Genomic DNA, 20,572 nt, shown 5'->3' with positions numbered 1-20,572 from the left:
AGCACCCCGAGAACTCGCAGACATGGGGACAGTGCTTCATTTCATTCCCCGCTTCCCCCAGTAAAGCTTCCGGAAACTATCTTGGAGAATCCAGGCAAAGATTTGAGCTTAACGTGTTTCTTGGGAGAGTCCAAGTAACTGTTTTGGCCTATTCCCCCAAGTGATTTCAAACCTGTGACATTGTTGTGAGGCAAGAGCACTAACCACTCCACCACTAAGACGCATAAATCAGATTTTGAGAAAGGTCCCCAAACCCACACAGAATTACTCAATGCTCCTCCTGACACATTGCTCCAGGAAGAAAAAGGAGAGAAAACAAATTCCCCGACGAGTCATATTTTCATTCAACGATAATTACAGTACTTATCTTGCGGGATTTTTATGGGCCTGGAGCTATTTTCAAACACTCTTTTCATTTCTGATGTCATCCTCCTGACCAGCATTTGTAATAGCAACGTGTGCCTTATGGCTGCTAAACAGAACAGACCAAGTGGGGGCATTGTAAATAAAAGCGCTGCATTGAGGTGAAATGGTGCAGACGAATGGGAAATCTTCGACTCGTGTGGACTCCGCATGTGCGAGTGCTGCTTTTAAAGGTTCAAAGGTTTGTAGCCTCGAGGCCGCTGAAGTAAAGAGGCCGAGGATACAAAAAGGCCTTTCTTCTTGGTGAGTACGTAGCGCTCAAGTGTCCAGATAGTTTTGGCTGCTGCCTTAAGGCCCGCCACTGCTGTCACATAGTTCCAATTCAGACCCTCCCAAGAAATGCTCGGGCGTGGGTTGTTTGTGTGTGTGTTCTTTGTAACCAATCTGATCTCGTAACAGATTCAGAGAATAAAAACTACAGCGAGGTCTGCAAAATGATGATAAGCAGACGTGGGAGACTCGAGTCGCAATTTTCGGGACTTGAGACTTACTTGATCATGGCTCTCAAAAAGACATTACTTGGGACTTGCTGTTTGTGACTTGAGACTTAACTTGGACTTGAGGCCAATGACTCTCAATGACTTTATAGTTATTATTTATTTGAGGGAAACTGTTCAAAGATCAGGATTCATTGCATAATGGCGGCGCATCTATGTTTATATATGGTAATTAGCCACACGCTTTTTCGGCTTCCGGCGGAGCGTCTAATCAATACAGCGCAAAAAGGCAGGAGGAAATGCGCGTTTTTTTAGATGCATTAAACATTTTCTACAGAGAGTGAAGAGGTGAAGATTCATAGGCATTTATTAAGGACAGGAAAACATTTGAAACAATGACGGAAGCTACAGCGCAGAACGACGATGCGTAAGAGCTGGATAAATGACAGAAATCTTGGGGCTTTTCGGTGTTTTAAGGCGCTCTCTTGAAAGTTACAGCATTTAGAGGCTATTTTCCACAGCCACACAGAGCCCAGTGACAGCGGGACTGAAGGCTGCGCGTAATCTACTTTGAGCAGGGGCGATTCCGAGTATACAGGGGCTGGGGCATTACAGGGGAACCACTGACAGAAAAACTGTCAGAAACTAACTAACATAAAAAATAAAAAAATCATCTTTCAGACTACAGGGAAAAGCAACTCATATTTAAAAGTCTGTTTCCCTTTTTTTTAAGTAGGTCCCCGGGCCCCCTTCCTTAAAACGCAGTCCCAGTTAAGACTGGAGCACTTGAAATATATATACATTAAATTTTGTGGCGATTTAAATATTAATTAGACTTTAAAGTGATGTTGTCTGTAAGTTTGCTAAGTTAGGAGAGGTAGATTGAAAATTCAAAATAAACAATACAATTCCTCTCCTCTTTAACCAGAAAGCCCTTCTTAGTTTGCAAAATGAGGAAAGCTGGAAGAGAATCTTTAAAAGTAAACAATCACGCTCCTCCCCCTCCTACCTGATTGAACCTGACAGGCTGGTCTACTGGAAAAGCTCGTCTGATTGGTCAACACGGGAGGATACTAGACTCTGATTAGTTGCTGAGATCCGGAAAGAATGGGATTTACAAAAAATAGTAAATACGTATTATGACTTACTTAACATCAAAATGCAAGACGAGGTGGTCAAGTGTGCACATTTCATTTTTTTTTTTAAACATTTAGACTTCCAGACTATCACTTTAAATCGAAATCCAGTAGATTTTAGCCTAGATTTTCAGAATTGCTAAATCTTGAGAATGCACTTTATATTTTCAAGTAGACTAAACACATTTTGAAAAGAATAATTAATGTCTGTGACTTGAGAAGACTTGCCGGCTAAAGAAAGACTTGACTTGACTTGACAAAAGCTATGACTCCACTTGACCCCATGACCAACTGACTTGTACTTTCTTGGGACTTGGACCTTCTTGACGTGGATTTGACTCGTGACTTGCATTTAGTGACTTACTCCCACCTCTGATGATAAGCACAGAAATGAGTGAGAGAATGGATGACTGGCTCCTTGATAGAAAGTGCTTTGGGGAAGAAAACTGCTATTGAGATTAATTTATGTGATAAATTAATATTCCTCTTACTGGGTAAACTTGGCGACCACATGTGCCTTCATTTCCCTTCATCCTAAAAGACACGTCCAAAGTCCTTTATAGTTTTAAAAGCCCATTCAAGTCGATGCTTTCTATTTACTGAATCAACTTTTAAGTCCAAATTTCAAACAGAAACATTTACATTTCAATCGCGGAGGAACCGTTGGCGTAAAAAGCCCATTTGATCCGCTTCAAAACCAGATTTGCATGTGCGTTTTTGTCATTCACCTCCCGTAATTTCCCCCCGAGCGAACGAAAAAGATTAAATTTGCGATGAAGGATGAGTCAGTGTTGTCGGGCAGATTAAAGTGTCACTCTTGACACATGGCGCGTCTGCGATTATTTCCAAACTTAGCGCCGCATATTTGATTGGATTTTAAGCACTTCCAATATTTGATTCAGTTAAGTGTGAGCGAGATTAGCAACTACCAAGTTCACCCCAGGCCATAATCCATAAAAGGCTGGAGAAATGTATTCGTCGGCATCAACTGCATGACATTGAAATGCACGAGTTATGCGAAAACTTGTTTGCACGAGCTCTCAGTTTTCCATTGTAGACGACTATTATATGATCTCTACACTTGCGTTGAACTGGCCTCTTGTCCAAGAAGCTTCGTCAGCAGCACTTCCACATTCTCCGTGTTCGCCTCACTCCACCTCGCCCTGCACTCACAGCAAATACGTTGCTGTTTTAATTAATGAGCAACCTTCCACATTCTCTCTCTCTGCTCTGAGGGCCTCCATCACCGGCTGGCCTCTACGTTCCTCCCGGACAAAAATACGGATCAACTCTATTTTCAGCTCTGTCAGAGTCCGGCCGGATCAAGCTCCACAATTGAGATTGCACCACACAGGAAATTGAACGCCAACAACATCCGGATTTTCCAGCTTTTTTGCCTCTGATACCAATACTGGGGAGTATTCTTATTGAGGATTCTCTTCATGGTAGATCTGTATTGGCTCCGGGTCTACAGCTTTCCCCTACTCGTATTTTTCTGGGCCTCCGTCACCAGCTCGCCTCTCCGTTCCTCCCCGACAAAAACACAGATCAACTCTATTTTCAGCTCCATCAGAGTCCTGCCGGATCAAGCTCCACAATTGAGATTGCACCACACAGGAAATTGAACGGCAACAACATCTGGATTTTCAAAGTAAATACCCTCTGCACGAAAATGACACTATATTACACAATACATAATGGATATTTCCACTCTGCAGGGGTTTCTAATCACAAAATAGTCTCCTGTGACAGGGATTTACAGCTCGCCTGTCCCAAAATAAATATTTATCAGGTTATTAGGAGTTTTATTTCATAAACTTGTGGAGCTGCAGCAGCAGTGGAGAGGACCGCGACGGACTGAAGTGGAGGTAGTGGGCGTTAACATCACTGTCATGAGCGGAGTGGAGCTGAGCGAACAGGCGAAAGATGTGGAATCTGGGCGTTATGATCTTCATTTTTGTCTTGGCTTTTTTTGTTGCGAAAAAAAACAACAAAAAAACAAAAAAAAACAATAGGCCACCGTTTTTCCAGACTGAGACATGTTCTTACCTGAGCTTAGACGAGTTGATGTGTAGCTGTCTGGTCTTTGTGCGTGCGCTCAGTCACACAAATGTTGCTAGCATTTAGCCTCTCCCAACATAGATATAGCTCCAGGTATTATTACGCCTTTTTATCTGCTTAGAAACTCATGTTTAAGTTTGTGTGACTATACTTGGATCGTTTAAACCGTATTTAAATAGGGAAAACGTGGAAGAGCTTGGTCGCTCCTAACTTCACCCCCGTTTGGCCCCATAGAGGAGAGGAGGAGAGGCTAAATGCTAGCAACATGTTCAGTCTTTTGCGTGACTGAGGGCACGCGTAAAGACCAGACAGGTACTTATCAACTCGTCTAAGCTCAGAACATATCTCACACATATTGTCCCGTTTACCCACTGTCTCTTAAACATTACGTTAAAATTGAGCAAATGCAAATAATAAGCTCCGATTTACATTTGTATTAGTGTGATATGAGCCTTGGTATTGAGTAGTTGACGCTCTGAATAAGTCTGAATAACGCTCAGACTTTACGCACGAGTTACACATTTCTGTTGCAAAATTCGTGTTCCGTGACTCTGTTCAGATCACGTTTAGTTTAGATCCATTTATCCTGCAATCTGCACATTTTCCCTAACATAAATAGTAATATGCAGCATATATAGGCTATGTAAATGTCTTTAAAAAATGCTTATAATGAGAAATGGACGATATCATCGTCCATCACGATGGTTCACTGTAAACATCGTCAACGGCCAATTAAGGGGACATCGCCCAACCCAAGGCCTATTCCTTCAACCTTTTGGTTGTCCACTGGGGTGATGCTAATATCCACCTTGGGCTAATGACAAGAGCAAGCTGGAAGTCTTTAATGGACTTGTAACACCATTTATCGCACTGTTCATACAGTCACTATGTTCGGCGATAAGAAATTAGTCAGTAAGTCGGACTTTTACCAACTTAAACATTGAAAATGGTTTGTATCTGTCTCACTGTCAGCAAACCTTTTGACTTGCCAAATGAAACACAATAACTCAGATAAAGTTCTTAAAGTTCTTACTTCTGAGGGAAATTGGAACACAGCAAAGTTTTTCCACTTTTTATTTTTGTAACTTCAGAAAAAACTTTAATCGTATTCTGGTATTTTAGCTTTTTGACCTTTTCACAATGGTATCCCAAATGTACCATTCATTTTTGGGGCTCACCCAACCAATCGGGACAAACTGCAATGTCAAAATACAGAGCCTCATTAGTGGAGAAAGCAAAGCAAAGCAAAGCAAGACTCTTCGGGTTAAAACTACTAAATTTGGTTGATCAAATTCTTTCATTAATTTGCTCACTGTCACAGGTCGAGCCTGCACCTCTGAAATGTAAAAGCCTCATTGTGGGTTAGTGAAAGATTTTGGTCCATTACTCTTCAAAACCTTGGTCTTGGCCATTAGTATAATTTTCCATTCACTTTTGCCCACCTCTAACATTGCATTTAAGTGGCTTGAGGCCTCACTTTAAACAAGGCCACTTAAAAAACCTTGCTTCATTGATGCTCTTTGGACTTTTAGATTTGCAAGCACTGATTGCGCCGCAAAGAGTGAGCAGAAGAATCTAAATGTTGTTTACTAGTTAGATTTCAGGTAGGTATAAAACAGATCTAAACCAGTTACAGGTCTGAAATTATACACTAAATTAGGACTGCCGAATAAGATGCACCAGCCAAAATGTGAGTAATGAAGAAGAAAAAACATATAAGTTGCTCCAGAGTATAAGACGCACTAGCCAAGAAACAGCTTAATGAAGAAAAAACCAAGAGGCTGAATAGGCGTACGGTTTGCTAACGTAACACATCGATGGTTAGCTACATGAAGCAAAAACAACAAACTAAATAGGTGTCTGGTATGTTAACATCACATAAATAGTTAATAACTATAGCATAAAGAACATACCAAACTCTCCATCTCACTCCAAATCACTTAATCCATTGAAATCTTCATCCACGGGGTCACTTCTGAACAATCGCAATGGCAACGACCTGGGCACGGAGGCGTAACTGCACCGTTGATAAGCCTCTCCCGGCAGCACGTTGTTCAAGCTCTCATTTGCAAACTCGTTCCTCTAACTGTGGCCATCTAGCTTTTAGCCCGTGATTAGCTTTGTTTTGTTTTCTTCTTTAAAAGTAACCTCCACTTCTTGCTCACTCCAAACTTTTTTTCTGCTGCTCGAGTAGCCCTCTAGTGGCATGTGAAATTATATATTTGAATAAAAAATAAGGGGGGGGGAGAGGACTAAACCATTTAATCAAGAGCAACCACAGAATTAAAGCAGAATTAAACTCGATCTTTAATCTAGGACTCGATTAAGTCTACAGCAAAGCCTAACCAGTCCAGCACAGTACCAAACTAAATCCATATTTAAGGACTTGGTCTCTGTATCGGCCCTTGTGCCACAGGCTGAGAAACGATGCCACGAGTGCCACAGCTCAAAAATGCATACCACGAGATCCATAATGCAATTTAAGTGCTCTGTGCTTTGTTTGCTGTGCCATTTCTCGGGGGACCCTCCAGACAGATGGAGAGAGATCTTGGTATTTATAACCTTGATTACGGAGGAGAAGCTTGTTACGTAAATTCAGTTTGCTTATCTAATGGTGAAAGGACATCGCATCAGCGCCACAAAAGATCATATTAATGCTACTTACGCCACTCTGGTTAACAGGCCATGCCGCTAGACAGACAGGGCCTGCTTTACAGCTATTTCCACTTAGATTACTTTTATTGTAAGAGCTGTCTGCATTTCAAAGAGTTTTCTAGGCAACAGGCTTTTCAAAATACGAAACATCACAACAAGTCATTACTCTTTTCTTTGGCTAATTGAAGACTAGAAACGAGAAAGTAAAAAGACATTACTGTCATTGTGCTATGAAAAGTGTCTTTCTGCAAATGTCAAAATGTATTGTTATAAGAGAATTAATGACGCTCAGAATTTTACAACTTCCTCTGAGTGATGTATTTCTGGGATTAGAGTGTAGATGACTTTTTTGTTATGTACCAGAACTTTTTAAGCATAAATTGCCTTTTGAGTTCAGTTAGATTGTTGTTCCCTAATCAAAAAAGGTTATCCCTACATGTTTGAGATATCCTGCATAGTCCGTCTGTCGCTTTCTTCCCCTTGTGTTTTACCAAACTCATTCTTTCAGTGTTTAAATTGCCTCCATGATAGCCTCTTCTTGCAGATAGCTGGCACACCACGTATTGCTTATAGCTTTATTTCAACTATTTCGCTCCCTGGCTTTGTGCAATCTGAGGACATGTTCAGGCGTTTGTTTGCTCAGAAATGGATCGAGACTGATTCAAACCAGAACTGGCACAGAGAAATTCCCATTATACCGTCAAATGAGACCACACAACATTTTGAGAACCCAGAGTGATGCTACAGACATTAAACTATTCATAAAAATAGGAATATAGTGTTTTTGAAGTCTCTTACCTGCACGTTTTCTCTTAAGTCCGTGGCCTCTCTGAGTGGCTGGGTGGATGCCCTGAAGAGTTCATCCACGACTTTGATCCCTGTGGTTTTAGTGGTGGTGTACTCCCTGGCTTTCCTCCCTTTTCTCACCGATATGCCCCTCTTGTGCGCCTTGCCCCCGCCTCTTCTATTTGTGATCGCTACGTGGACGAACAAGGTCGTGTTGGGCAAAAACTCCCCCGTGAGCGACTGCAGCGGGACATGCCTGTATCCCGGCTGCAGGCACTCAAACGGGATGGTGTACTGCCCGATGAATTCGTCACCGATGTAGTCGTCATCAAGAACGACAAATCTTAGCACCGCCAGTTCAGGCAAGTTGATCTGGAACTCAAAACTCTCGTCAAAAATTGGATTGTCTCCGTTTTGCGAAACTGTTTTGGTTCTTTGTTCCGTGCAGTCCGCCGGGATGCCGTGTATTTCGACATAGATGTAGGGCTCAACAACGTCGCCTTTTGCAGCGGACCCACGTGGTTTGGGTAGATTTTGCCCACTGATCACTTTTATGTGTAGAAGTTGCGCAGAAACTCCTGGTAGCGAATCCCTTGCATTGGCACTAAAGTAGGACACCTCCTCTCTCATGATGGCTGGTCTCAAAACATACCCGCAATTGCCGTTTTGCCTAAACCAACCCAGGTTAAGATCCATCATCAACCCTGGAGTCTGATAATTCATGGCGACTATCTGGCAACCGCACTTCCAAAAGTCCTGAGGGTTCATGTTACTGGCATCGATTCGCATTGGGGTGGGGTATACCCTGGATAGAAAGCGCTTATTGTAGCAGACGAACTCCTCCGGGAACTCGTTGGCGAACCGGTTTGCATCCACTTCGTTGAACGAGCAGACTTCCCAGTACTTCTGTTCCCTTTTGGACGCATCAAAATCCCTGAATTGAACCGACTTGCAAAGGGATACCAAGTCTGAAAGCTCCCGGCAAAGTCTGAGTCTTTTGCAGCCCAAACCGTTCAGCTGGTCTTTGTCATCGTTGCCAACTCTTCTGGACATTTCCAATCCCTCTTCCTCATCGGTCACATCCCCTTCGTTATCGGTGCAGTTAGGGGGCAGCTTCTTGGCCTTGATAAGAATTTTACCTTTTAGCTTTTCAGGTGATGGTAGGTAGATTTCCTCCTTGCTTGGCAATTGGACATACAACTTATCCCCAAGGATTTTTTTCATGTGTTGCGCCATGACTCGTTGCTGTGGGATGGAGCAATGCGTCACCAGGCAAAGGATTAGCGGGTACTCTGAACTTTCGAATGCGTATTGATTTATGATATCCAAGATTTTTGACAGCGCCAATTGAGACGCGATCGAGCTTCCTATGTAGACCACGGGTTCGTTGTCGGGCCCGTTCCACACGATCACCTCTATGCTCCGACAGCCCATCCGCAACGCACGGATGTAGCTGGTGATATCCGAGGAGCCCCAGAAGTGGTCCTCCAGAAGCGATGCATTGTGGGAAGAGTTTATATAGTAGTGGGACAGGGGCTGCGTCATATCTTGGCACACCCGCTTGTGTTGGGGGTCAAAGATGTGGCATTCCGACGACAAGAGGTAGTGCGTGAACCCGTCGATGGAGAGATAGCCTCGTTCCCTGCCCTCAGAAGACGGTTCGAACTTTTGCGCGATTTCCCTGCACATTTCTTCGTTGACGCCCTCGACGCCTTGCTCGACCTCGACGAAAAGCATCAAGTCCTTACAATCCAGGTACTCTTTGTTGCTCGAAAACTGTACCATCAAAAAGAAAATCTCTGGCCTCGTGCACAACTCGCAATATGCCTCCACGAATGTATCCATGTTGATTGCTTCGCCATATTGGTCTTTTGCCTTTTGTAGCTCCTTGAATTTAAGCTCTATCCTCGCCTCTTTCATCCCAGGGTTTAGTCCCTTTATGATTTGCGTGGCCCTGAATAAGTCTATGTGCCCTCCCCTGTCCGAATCGGCGAGCTCGAACACAGAACCGATCCAGGATGTGCGCAAACTCGGCTGGTTGGGCTCCAGCATGTTGACCGTGTGCCGACCGTACGACACTAGATACCTCAACCCCATAACCCAAGTACTGACCACATCCGCAGTGCTAGCAACCAAATCTAGCGACTCATAGTTATCGCCATAGATGATCGAGAAAGCGCACTCATCGGGAAACTGGTCAGAGAGTCCGTTGCTGCGCAGGACCGGCGTTTTCTTCCCCAGTCGGACTTCCTTAATGCTTTTGATTTCCAGTTTGGCCTTTTCCGAGTCCTTTTTGGAGGGCTCCCATCGCAGCCAGCGCATGTCGGGGTCCAGGAGGAAGTAACGATTGTACATGCGGGAGTTGGAGCGGACTTTCTTCATTTCGCAGCCCTCCATCATGAAGGCCATGCAAGCCGCCGTGCTGTTGATTTTGCGGTCGTTGGGCATCGAGCTGAAGGAGACCGTCTTCTTCCGCACCTGCTTCTGTTTGGAGCCGTCCTGAAACAAAACAAGAAAAAAAAACATTTAGCTAAGTTGTTCAAGCACTGGATGGACAATATATCAAATTCTGTATTGTTCAAAACCAAACCCAACCACTTCTGTATTTGCGCTGATGACCTCATAACTTTTTTGTTAGTGGGTCATTTCCCAAGCGTTTGTCCAAGTGCAAAATGAGTAGCACATAAAAAAGTGGATCAGCAACCGAATCATTTGCCTATTTCTTACTCGCACAGCACTCTCTCATTTACATATCAGACTTGAAGCCCAAGTAGTGTTATAAATGCAATCTCAAATGGTAAAATAGCTGCAAAAAGCCCACAAATACATAGAAAATATGCTTTTTTCCAGCTTACATTTGCTGTTTAGTCAATGAGCACCGACAGCTATATATTATGATTAAGAAATCTTGAGCATGGAACAATTACACCAAAATAAATCAGGTCAAGGGGAATCAATCTAGTATTGTGCAGTCATGTTGAAATCCTTATAGTAATTATGGAATTTATAATCTGTTTAAGTGTTTAAAACTATTGTAATATGAAAAAAATGAATGAGTTGAAATGAATGGGTTCACAAGGATATGGTTTCACCTTGATTGCAGTGTGATGCCTCAAGTTATTTGAAAAAAAAAAGAAAATGTTAAAATGTTCTTTTCAGATTGTGAGCTACCACTTGGATGGAGCATCCACAAACCACCTGCTCAAATTAACATCTGCAGTTGACATTTGTGTGTGCGTCGTCGGCAGCGAACAGGCGCCGCTGTGTCCTACTTGAACAAAAGAGACCGGGCCGAGGTTATACCCTGAAAGCGCATGACCTGATTTAGGACTTGGAAAATGGGCTCGTTGAATAATGCATACCACAAAGAACAGTATGTTAAAGTCAAACGAGATTTATACCTGGCTTAGACTTTAAAGCAGCAACCAGGAGCACTTCCTTTTGTAGTGCTACGATACAAAGTAGATCAATCTGACACAAACATAATCAAAGCTATTTAACTTCTGTCCCTCAAGAGTTGATCTTACTGTGCTTTTAGCAAAAGAGGTTGCTGATGACAATGGGTTATCTATGTGTATCAGGTGATGTGAAATTTGGTCCGTTGCCATAGCAGAACCATTCAAAACAGAATATTCTATCTTTTGAAGGATTAAAAGTCTAAGCATAAGACTTTCTTCTCCCAAGCTAGTGCCATTCACTCCTACTCTCCAATTCTCTTTGGGCAGTTTAGTGTGAACTATGTCTGTGGATGAGAGGCAGGGTGGCCAGGTATCAGCAGACAAGCCCACCCAAAAGTCTCAGAAAAAAAAAAAGTCCAAAACCTTGCAAATCTACTGGCTGGCTGGAATTTTCCATGTTTTCTTGCTAGTTTACAAAGCTACTGCGCTTCTCTGATGCAGAACTGTCTGTTTCTCAGAAAAAAAGGATCTTTGATTGCACTGGATTTGAGATTTAAGTGAATATTTTTAAGGAATAAGATAGCCTATTTTACAGCACAAGATTACCATGGGCTGGATAACCATGATGGAAGGGTCACCAGAGAAAACCCACGGTAAGGTATAGGAGAACATTCAAGATTCTTAATTGCATGAGACCCATGTATGTTCATTAACATGCACTGTCGCGACCAAATAAACAAATAAATAAATTGGCTCAAACCTCAGCCCTCCACGATTACCCAATGGAAAAATAAACTGAAAGAAGTGTGTCATATGGAGCAAATAACAGAAAGATTACAAATGAAAACTGACCTATTTATGGACAACTGATTTTCAATTAAAAATAACATTTCAAACTGAATTGTACGAATAATACGCATTGTACATTTTTTGTTAAAGAAGAAAAACATTCAGTAAAACATTAATTCTCTGCTTTGTAGAGGATAAGTACAGAGAAAGGTTATATACTTGAAATCCTTGACTCAAAAATACTATAACCACAAGTACAACCAAAAGTAAAATTTTGTTTTTATTGCAGCTGACGTTTACAAATACTGCTAATACATGTCAGTTCACAAGTAGCCTTGACATAATCCGGTCTTGAACAGACCTCAGTGCTGCCAACAGAAGGAGCCTGCATCCTATCCTATCCCAACTGTATTTCCCAATTTGAGAAACAGTGAGTTAATACTGGCAATTTGGCTGAGTAAATGAACAAGAATGCTATATTTTTAACCCTCCCATTGAAGCACTCATAATGCCAAGACCGGGGATTGAAGGCTATTAAACTCCTGTCCCCCTTGCACTCTCTATGACAAGTCACAATCTTTTCTGCTGAAATATAACCAGCTACAAAAAGTCATTTGCCTCCAGGGGACCCAAAGGAGTACGTCTTCTCCCCCCCCAGACACTGGCTGCCTATACCGGCCTGATGGATCTTTGCGGAGCATGGTTCAGCTTTAGCTACGACAATCTGCTCTGAGCCATCCATCTTTGCAGTGACAGACGTGGCCGGATGACGTTACAGGCATCTCCTCCCGATTAATGGGCCACACTTCATGCAAAAGGAGCTGGAATCCCATGCTTTTAATCGCTTTCAAAGTCCAGAAATATAAAAAAAATCTTGCCACGTGTTGCTATGTTGCATTGCTAATAGATAGGGTTATGAAATATCGCATCCTACAACCGTGCAGTGCCAGAATCAGTGGGCGACATGGGAACCATCTCCAGGTCTTGAGGTAGGAGTACCCAGCTGGAGGATTAGCCTACATATTTTGGGTAAGCACTTGGAGAAAACTCACACAGACACTGGGATAACATGAAAACTCCACACAGAAAGGTCCCAATAGGTTGAGGAATCAAACCCAGGACCTTTTTGCTTTGAGGTGAGAGTATCCGCCACTCTGCTACAAAAAACGCAACGCTACAAATACATTAACTGTCTACATTGTACGATTGAAAGCCACAATTATGTTACTGTATGCAACTGTCAATGACTTCGCTCAAACTCATGATCTTTTGATTGCAAGAATGATCCAAAAGTACATTTTCCACTCCTCAAAAGTGGTGCACTGGTGAGTACAGTTTATATGAGAGAAAAGAAGCTCATAAAGAATTTATAAAAGCGAAGAAGTCTGCAGGAGCTGTAGACGATAGAGGAGAAAAAACATAACATTTTCCAAAATCTCACTTATTCTTAAAGTTGTTACACTAAGTAACCAAACCTTACCTTACATTACATAAATCATCTCCCATTCACTCATTATAACATCAAAAGAGGGACTAAACCAACACTAGACAAGCATCACTAACCAAAACCAAGATTTAACCTCTTAACGCTAACTCTTAATAGCACATGTCGTAGCATGTTGTGATTTTTTTACTCATTAATTGTCCGTGAGAGTAAATACTACGCTGACAGAAAAGACAATGGGAGAGAGGGATATTGTACATCCAATTACACAATGGAGATAACTTTTTTTCACTCAAACTTGGCTGTAAATACTGTTTACGTGGCGATAGCCCACAGTTAGCTTTGCCCGTTAGCCTGTTAGCTTCTTCTTCTTGTGATTCTATTAGTGTGTATTGGTGACTCCGACCCGGTGGAAGTCAAGTTGCAACTGTGGTTTTCTGGCCAGAGACACCGGGGGAGATGAAAGACCCCCCAATCATGCCATTAACACTTGTATTACCCCCAGAGGGACTACGGAAAGGATTTACTAAGGTAAACAAGTTGCTTAGTATTGCTTTAACCCCCACCTACACAAGCACATTTTCTCCAGTTATTATCCAGGTATCCAGACTTTTCCCAAATCGAAATAGATCGAATAAAATGTCAGAATAGCGATGAAAATTAGACGTAAATGAGGAGGAAAAAGCAACAAAAACATGACAAAAATGGGACAAAAAAGCGTCAACTGAACAAAAAACTACAAAAACGTGGCAAAAAAACGACAAAGTTACAAAAATGCAACAGTAACAAAGTAATATAAGGTAACAAAAACGAGGCACAGAGTGACGATGACGCGGCAACAACGCATGGAAACACAAGAAGAAATCTTTGATCAGTCATGTTGGTCTTAGCTTTCAAATGAAGCGTTACACTGGCCTGTATTCTGAAAGAAGTTTTTTGATTTGGGTAAAACCGAACTGGAGAAAATGCGCTCCATTAAAGTGGGGGTTAGAAAGTCACTAAAGCCGCAGTTGCAAATTTAAGAATTGTATAAATCAACTTGTTTGAAATCTGTACATCCCAAAGCTTTTTTCTTTACAAATTATTGCATGTGAGCCTTGTGACCAAGAACCACACACGCTCTGTAATATGCAAACCTCAGTCTACACCACAAGAGGGAGTCGAGGCATAACAACAACAACAACAACAATTTTTCAAGAATTATCTCCTAAGACACAGATGGGTCCTGCATTGATTTGAGCCATTTCAAAGGTTAACCAATATTCAATCCGGCTCCTTTTAAGCTTCGGCGTCATATTACTTGACGGTCAATCTTGTGTGGCAATTCCCCTAGGGCGAGAGTAAACGGGCTGATAGAGTGGCAGAGGGTGGCTGTGTGGTTGATTGCCTCCAGGCCTTCTTTAAGGAAGTGCTGGGGTCAGAGTTCGAGAGGCTAAAACAGGTCGTTGCAATTAAGAGATCCTTTTGTTCTTTGTAAACATTCTGGGCTTAGCTGGAGGCGGGAAGCTAGATTCCTATTTGTTTCCATTGTAGCTGTTGTCATAGTAACGATAAACAAATGTCAAACTGGTGTTGGAAATATCAGATAAACCTTATTTTATCATCTGAAATGTCATTCCTCTTGTTCTTGCACCTTAAGCCACAACAGGATCACATTTTTTAATTGTAGTTTTACATTTATAATCGCTAGTTTTAGTTTAATCTTTTGTTTCTTTATCACTTCCTGCCTCCAGCTGATGGATACAGACGGCATCTCTAAACTTTACTTTCTTAACTTTAACAAATGCTGAATTATGGATATAGTTTTCTACTAAATAAAGATACAAAGACATGGACAGGAGCAAAGTGGTTCAACAGCCCATAAACACATAAATAATGGAGAACGCTAACATGATGCTACATGCTAGCATTGGGCTAATGCTAACCGCAAGCTACGCCTGCCGTTTTTTCGCTTCTACGGAACAATCTGCTGTAAATAAACATCCATATGGACCTGATTTACGCTTGACTTTATTTGTATGTGATAAATAAGTTAAAGCCACACCGCGTAGAATTTTACCCAATAAACACAATTTAAATAAAAGCATTTATTTTATGACAGATATTTTCATGATTGAAAAACACCTCATAAATGTACAAACAAACATGAGCTTTTGCCTTGAACAGCTCAGCTCTCCTAAGTCAAGACTGTAACTTCACCTGGAGTGGGTACGTCTCCAGCTCGTCGCCATGGAGATGTCGACTAAAGGCAGTAGGATTTTATATTTGAATAGGTTAGGTCCTCATCCAGATCTATTCTTTAATTATCCATTGCAATAACAGCATTTTCTGTGTCCAGCTGGTCATTAGGAGCATGCTTTGTATTGATGACAACGGTATAGTCAAAATGTTACACAGTGTCCCTTTAATATTTCACCAGAAAATGACTAAAAATGGTGGAAAACTCCCTGAAGATTCTATTTTCCCCCCCCGGCGAAGCCACGACCCCCTCTATGACGCAATGTCGTCTGTATCTATGATGTAAGCAGCGAAAGGGTCTATGGAACGCTTTTTTTGTGTGTAGTCTCTTGGTGACTTAGACTTAAAGCTCTTATCCTGCAATATCCAGTGTTTGAAGCTTTTAACAATATTTTAATGTTTACATCAAATCAAATGGAAAAGCATCAGCATTTTCCACATTTCTTCAAATCTCTTTACAAAAGCCACATGCCTGCGTTCTTTTTGTCCCCCCCATGCATCTGCGCAGAATGCTTCGTATCCCTTTGTGTTTATTTTCAGCGCGTCCTCATGTGTATAGGGCACGGCTTGTCTCCTGCAATCAGGGAGCTTGCATCGGCGCCGTCCCTTGGGTGCGCGGCTGATGTTGTCCCGCTCAATAACGCAGTGACAACAGTGATGAGAGAGAGAGAGGGAGGGGGAGAGGAGACCGTTTGACTTTTCGAGCCGCCCTTGTGTCTGTCGCTACATGTGTCCCGTGGCAGGACGACCTCACCTTTAGCATCGGGGAGCGTTTGACCCGGCCCGGGGCGCTGCAGGAAGAGGCGGATTGCGGGAAGGGGAGGGGGGCGGTAGCTAGAATAGGTTTCCCGAAATACCCCACATGCCAATGCAGCAACACAGTCAGTGACATAAGCTGATTTCATAATAATGTCCATCCATTCAATTTCTTCCACACCGGGGCTATTTGTCATGCGGGGTAATATGTCACATTGTTTTTTAAAGCCACACTAGAGGGCGCTGTATGCTGGTACTGATATACGTATAATGTGTGCACTGGTATTCTTCTTTTCTCCAGTTCGGCTTTACCCAAATTTACCCAAAAGCTTCTCGCCTGGAGAGTGACGCCTCATTTGAAAGCTAAGACCTGCAAAACTGATCGTAACTTTTGTGTTGTGTCTCGTCAGATTTTTGTCACATTTTTCAAGCGTTTTTGTCACTCTTTTCTCACTTTTCTGTTGTGTTATTGCTGCAATTCTGGCACGCTTTTGTCACTCTGTTGTTTGTCACTTTTTTTGCATTGTCGCTATGTTGTAACTTTTTTATTTGACTATTGCTGCTTTTTGTTGTGTTTTTCATCCTTGTTATTTTGACGCTTTTTTTCAAGAAGCTCTTAGATTTGGGTAAAGCTAAACTGGAGAAAATGTGCTTGGTTAGGTTTAGGTTTATTAAATTTGACATAGCAGGAAAGAACAAAATGTTTAACCTGAAATGTGTCAATTACAATAGAATAAAAACAGCAATATACCAAAAAAAATGAATAAAAACATCTATAAAACAGATTAAGCGAGGTAAAGAGGTTAATGTCTATGTTTTTTCTGTAATGAGAGCTTTCCCTTTGTTAGTGTCATAAACAAACCACACTGATCTGAAAGACAGAGATGTTAGCTTTGATTTGAGCCGTTTTAGAGCTAGCATGCTAAAGCTGTTAGCAAGCTAGCTAACATTGTTCGTAAAGCAGACACTTGGGGTTATTTGTCTCACAAACTGAAGGGTTGTTTGTCACGTGGGGTATAAATGGTGGGATTTTTTTCATGTTGTGTCTAATATGTTTTTATTATTGTTTGTGCAAAATTCTGTGTAGCAGCCATTGTATTTTAGCCCGGTTATGTTCAGTTCTTATAGTATCAATTATGAGGAAACTTAGAAAGTACAATACAGAACGCTTTTTGCAGTATTTTTGAGGGCCCCTACCCTGCTCTGGGCCCTGGGTACTCAGTACCCTTTACCCCCCCCAGTCCGCAATATGATAGAAAGAAGGACGCGAGGTCTACTTCAAGTCAAGGGTTCAAACTTTCATTTACTGCAGCTCTGACTCTAGAGGGATTTTCTGTCGATGAGCTGTGAACTCAAGAAACAAAAGTGTGACAAATAGCCCCGGTCTCATCTACTGGGGCTGGAGGATTGATCGCATTGAATATAAAAAAGGATATTTTTTATAACCACAGTTAGCAAATTGCAAAAGCTGCAATTATTTAAGTCAGTGGTTATGTAGTGGTATCATCAGGGTCATCTGCACTTTTTATTAATTGATTTCCTTTATGCTGGATGTTTTTCTTACTTAGACAAGGTTTACATTCAGTTTAGAAGTAGTTTAGGTCAATTTAGGTCTAAAAGATCCTTGGAAGGTCAAATATTTCATGAGGTAGTCTTCGCAATGAAACCGTTTATTTAACATCCTCTGCAAACTACAAAAGCCTCCATTCGGTCTATGCCTTTTGATAGTTTACTACTTCGATCAGTAATGTTTCCCAAAATTGCTCAGCCCAACTACGTATTCAATTCTGAACTTTTATTGCATGATTCCTTCTTTTCCTGGTTGTTCTTTTGCTCGGGGCTTCTCAACATATTGCGTTGCCACAGTTCCAGCAAAAACAACTAAAAAAGTGCAACTACTGCTTTACTCCTCGCCTGCCTTCGCCCACTGAGGTGAGTAAAGCAGCAGCGGGGGATTGTGGGTAATGGAGAGTAATGATAGAGCACAGGGCCCCACCATGACGTGCGTGTGTATTTTTATTTGGATGCATGTGCGCTGCGGGAAAACTCTGCCTTTGCATCGGTGGCTGTGACTGACGGCAAACGCAGCAAAGCATGAGTGAACGGAAAGTCAAAGTCAAACAAGCACTGAGGGTATATTAAATGCTCATATTGATCGGTTTGCTTAAGTGGACCGTGGTTTTGGGATAAACTCAAGTAACAATGCAACTTGGGCCGGATCAATTTTACTCAAGAATCAGCTTAACCTGCTTAAACCTCTTAACCCCCACTTTAATGGAGCGAATTATGTCCAGGTCGGCTTTTCCCAAGTCTAAGTGCCAGTGTATTGCCTCATTTGAAAGCTAAGGCCAACAAAACTGATCTTTTTCCTCGCGCTTTTGCCGTGTTGTCATAACTTTTTCACATTATTTTTCCATCTCATTTTTTCCACGTTTTGTTGAACTTTTGTCCCTTGCTCCTTTGTGGCTTTTTTGGGTCACTTTTTGATATTTTGTTGTTGCATTTTCTTCTTGTTTTTGTTGCTCTTTTGACGCTTTTTTCAAGAAGCTTTTAGATTTAATGTAATGACAAACTGGAGAAATGTGTTCATGGGTTCAGATGGGGATTAAGAAGCTAAAATGTGAATCGATGCAAAAAAAAAAAAAAAAGAAAGAAAGAAAAATACAGTTTGATACTAGGACAAAATGCAGTCAAAATAAGTTGATTTTCATGTCTTTTTTGTAATGTAAAGTTCAGCTACAGTTTGTTACAAGGACAAAAATGTAGATGTTAAAATAAATATCTTTTGATTATCGAATGAGTCATATTGATTTGGCAAAAAAAGAGAAGAAATCGGGAACTTAAAGCAGAACTATGTAACTCATGCTCCTAGAGGCCATAAGCGCCACTGTAGGTGTCGCAGCATGTTGCGTTTTTTTACTCTTTAATTGTCCGTGAGAATAAATACTGCGCTGACAGGAAAGGCGAAGGGAGAGAGAGATATTATACATCCAGTTACACAATGGAGATATTTCTTATCACTCAAACTTGGCTGTAAATACTGTTTTAATGGCGCTAGCCCGCAATTAGCTTTGCCCGCTAGCCTGTTAGCTTCTTCTTCGTGATTCCAATAGCGTGTATTGCACCTCCGATCCAGAGGCAGGGAAGTTTCAATTGTGGTTTTCTGGACAGAGACACCAGGGGGAGATGAAAGACCCTCCAATCATCCCATTGACACTTGTGTTACCCCCAGAGGGACTACGAAAAGGATTCATTAAGGTAGACAAGTTACTTAGTTCTTCTTTAAAATCAAAGATCGAATCGGGGCTTGAGTGCATATAGTTACATCCCTTAATGTGAGTTATCTGGCTGGCAATATTAAGATGTTGCATTAAAAAGAAGCATTTTTTTGAACGGCTCTTTGGAATGAACGAACTGCCTTGAAATTTAGAATGATTAAAGCGGGACTGGTGCTGAAAAAGCTGCATATGCCCTGATATATGCAAACTAAAAGTATTATTTAGATGGATAGAAAGAACACTAGGTTAGAGAAGGCGTAGGTCATCGGCATCGAGTGCGAGCTGTCCTGCCACCTTGCTGCAGGAAAACCGCATTAGCACTTTCAATCTCCTCCATTGAGGCAGTCACCTGTAGATTCCTCTCCACGTTACAGGATTTCACAGCTCGCCGGTTGTTGATTTGTTGTTGATTCGGTCGGAGCAGGTGGCAGGTCACCATCCCACGCACTTCCATCCCTCCATCTATCACACATGCAGCGCGGGCAGCCAGGCATCCGTGCAGTTACCCCGGCTCCCCCCGAGAGGCAGCGCAACCCCCCCTCCTCCTCTCCTCTCCTCCGCTTTGTGCATGTCTCAGGCCCCAAACAGTTATGCAAGCTGACGGATGAATCATGGCACTCAAAACAACTCAAGGCGGACCTCAGTCAACCTCCTCGGAGAAGGTCCCGAAAATAGAGGGACTCCACCCAAAGCGACGGAGAAAGAAAAGACAGACGCCGCACGGGCACAAAAAGGTTGGATGAAAATATATGGCTAAAGGAGGATTTGCAGACTGGATGGAAGATGCATGGGGGGCGTGCTGGGGTTAGGTGCTTTATTTGGGGATTACGTGTGGGACTACGATCTTGAGTTCAGTGCACCTTTAAAAAGGAGACGTTATGCTTTTTGCTGGTATTTGGTAATCATTTCAAGCCCATCTTTATCACTATCTTACGCTTTGTTGGTAAAAATAAGATGCAATATTGATCTAAAACAGCTGAAATATGTGGCGTTCACGATTTAGAATGTGATGATGTCATAATGTCAAGTGGAGGGCAGGGGTATTGGCCTCTATGGGAGAAATACAGTTTTTGTAAGAAATCTCAGTGACTGGACCCTGACATATTATTATGTCTGAAAGTCCTTTCTACACTGCGTTCCAAATTATTATGCAAATGACATTTTTCTAAGA

At 42.0% G+C, this 20,572-nt stretch overlaps 1 protein-coding gene across 1 annotated transcript in view; it reads right to left on the bottom strand.

The window, feature by feature from the left end:
* LOC306968831 (inactive phospholipase C-like protein 2) overlaps positions 1–20,572 on the bottom strand; it is a 176,609-nt gene that overhangs the window by 56,370 nt on the left and 99,667 nt on the right. Inside the window, exon 2 of the mRNA XM_079564368.1 lies at positions 7,511–9,997. Coding sequence (XP_079420494.1) covers positions 7,511–9,997 — 2,487 coding nt within the window. The remainder of the gene's footprint in view (positions 1–7,510; positions 9,998–20,572) is intronic.

The sequence above is a fragment of the Gobius niger genome, assembly GCF_951799975.1.
Source record: "Gobius niger genome assembly, chromosome: 10".
Taxonomy (NCBI): Eukaryota; Metazoa; Chordata; class Actinopteri; order Gobiiformes; family Gobiidae; genus Gobius; species Gobius niger.
Note: the sequence above shows the minus strand (reverse complement) of the source record. Positions and strands in the feature narration are given on the sequence as shown.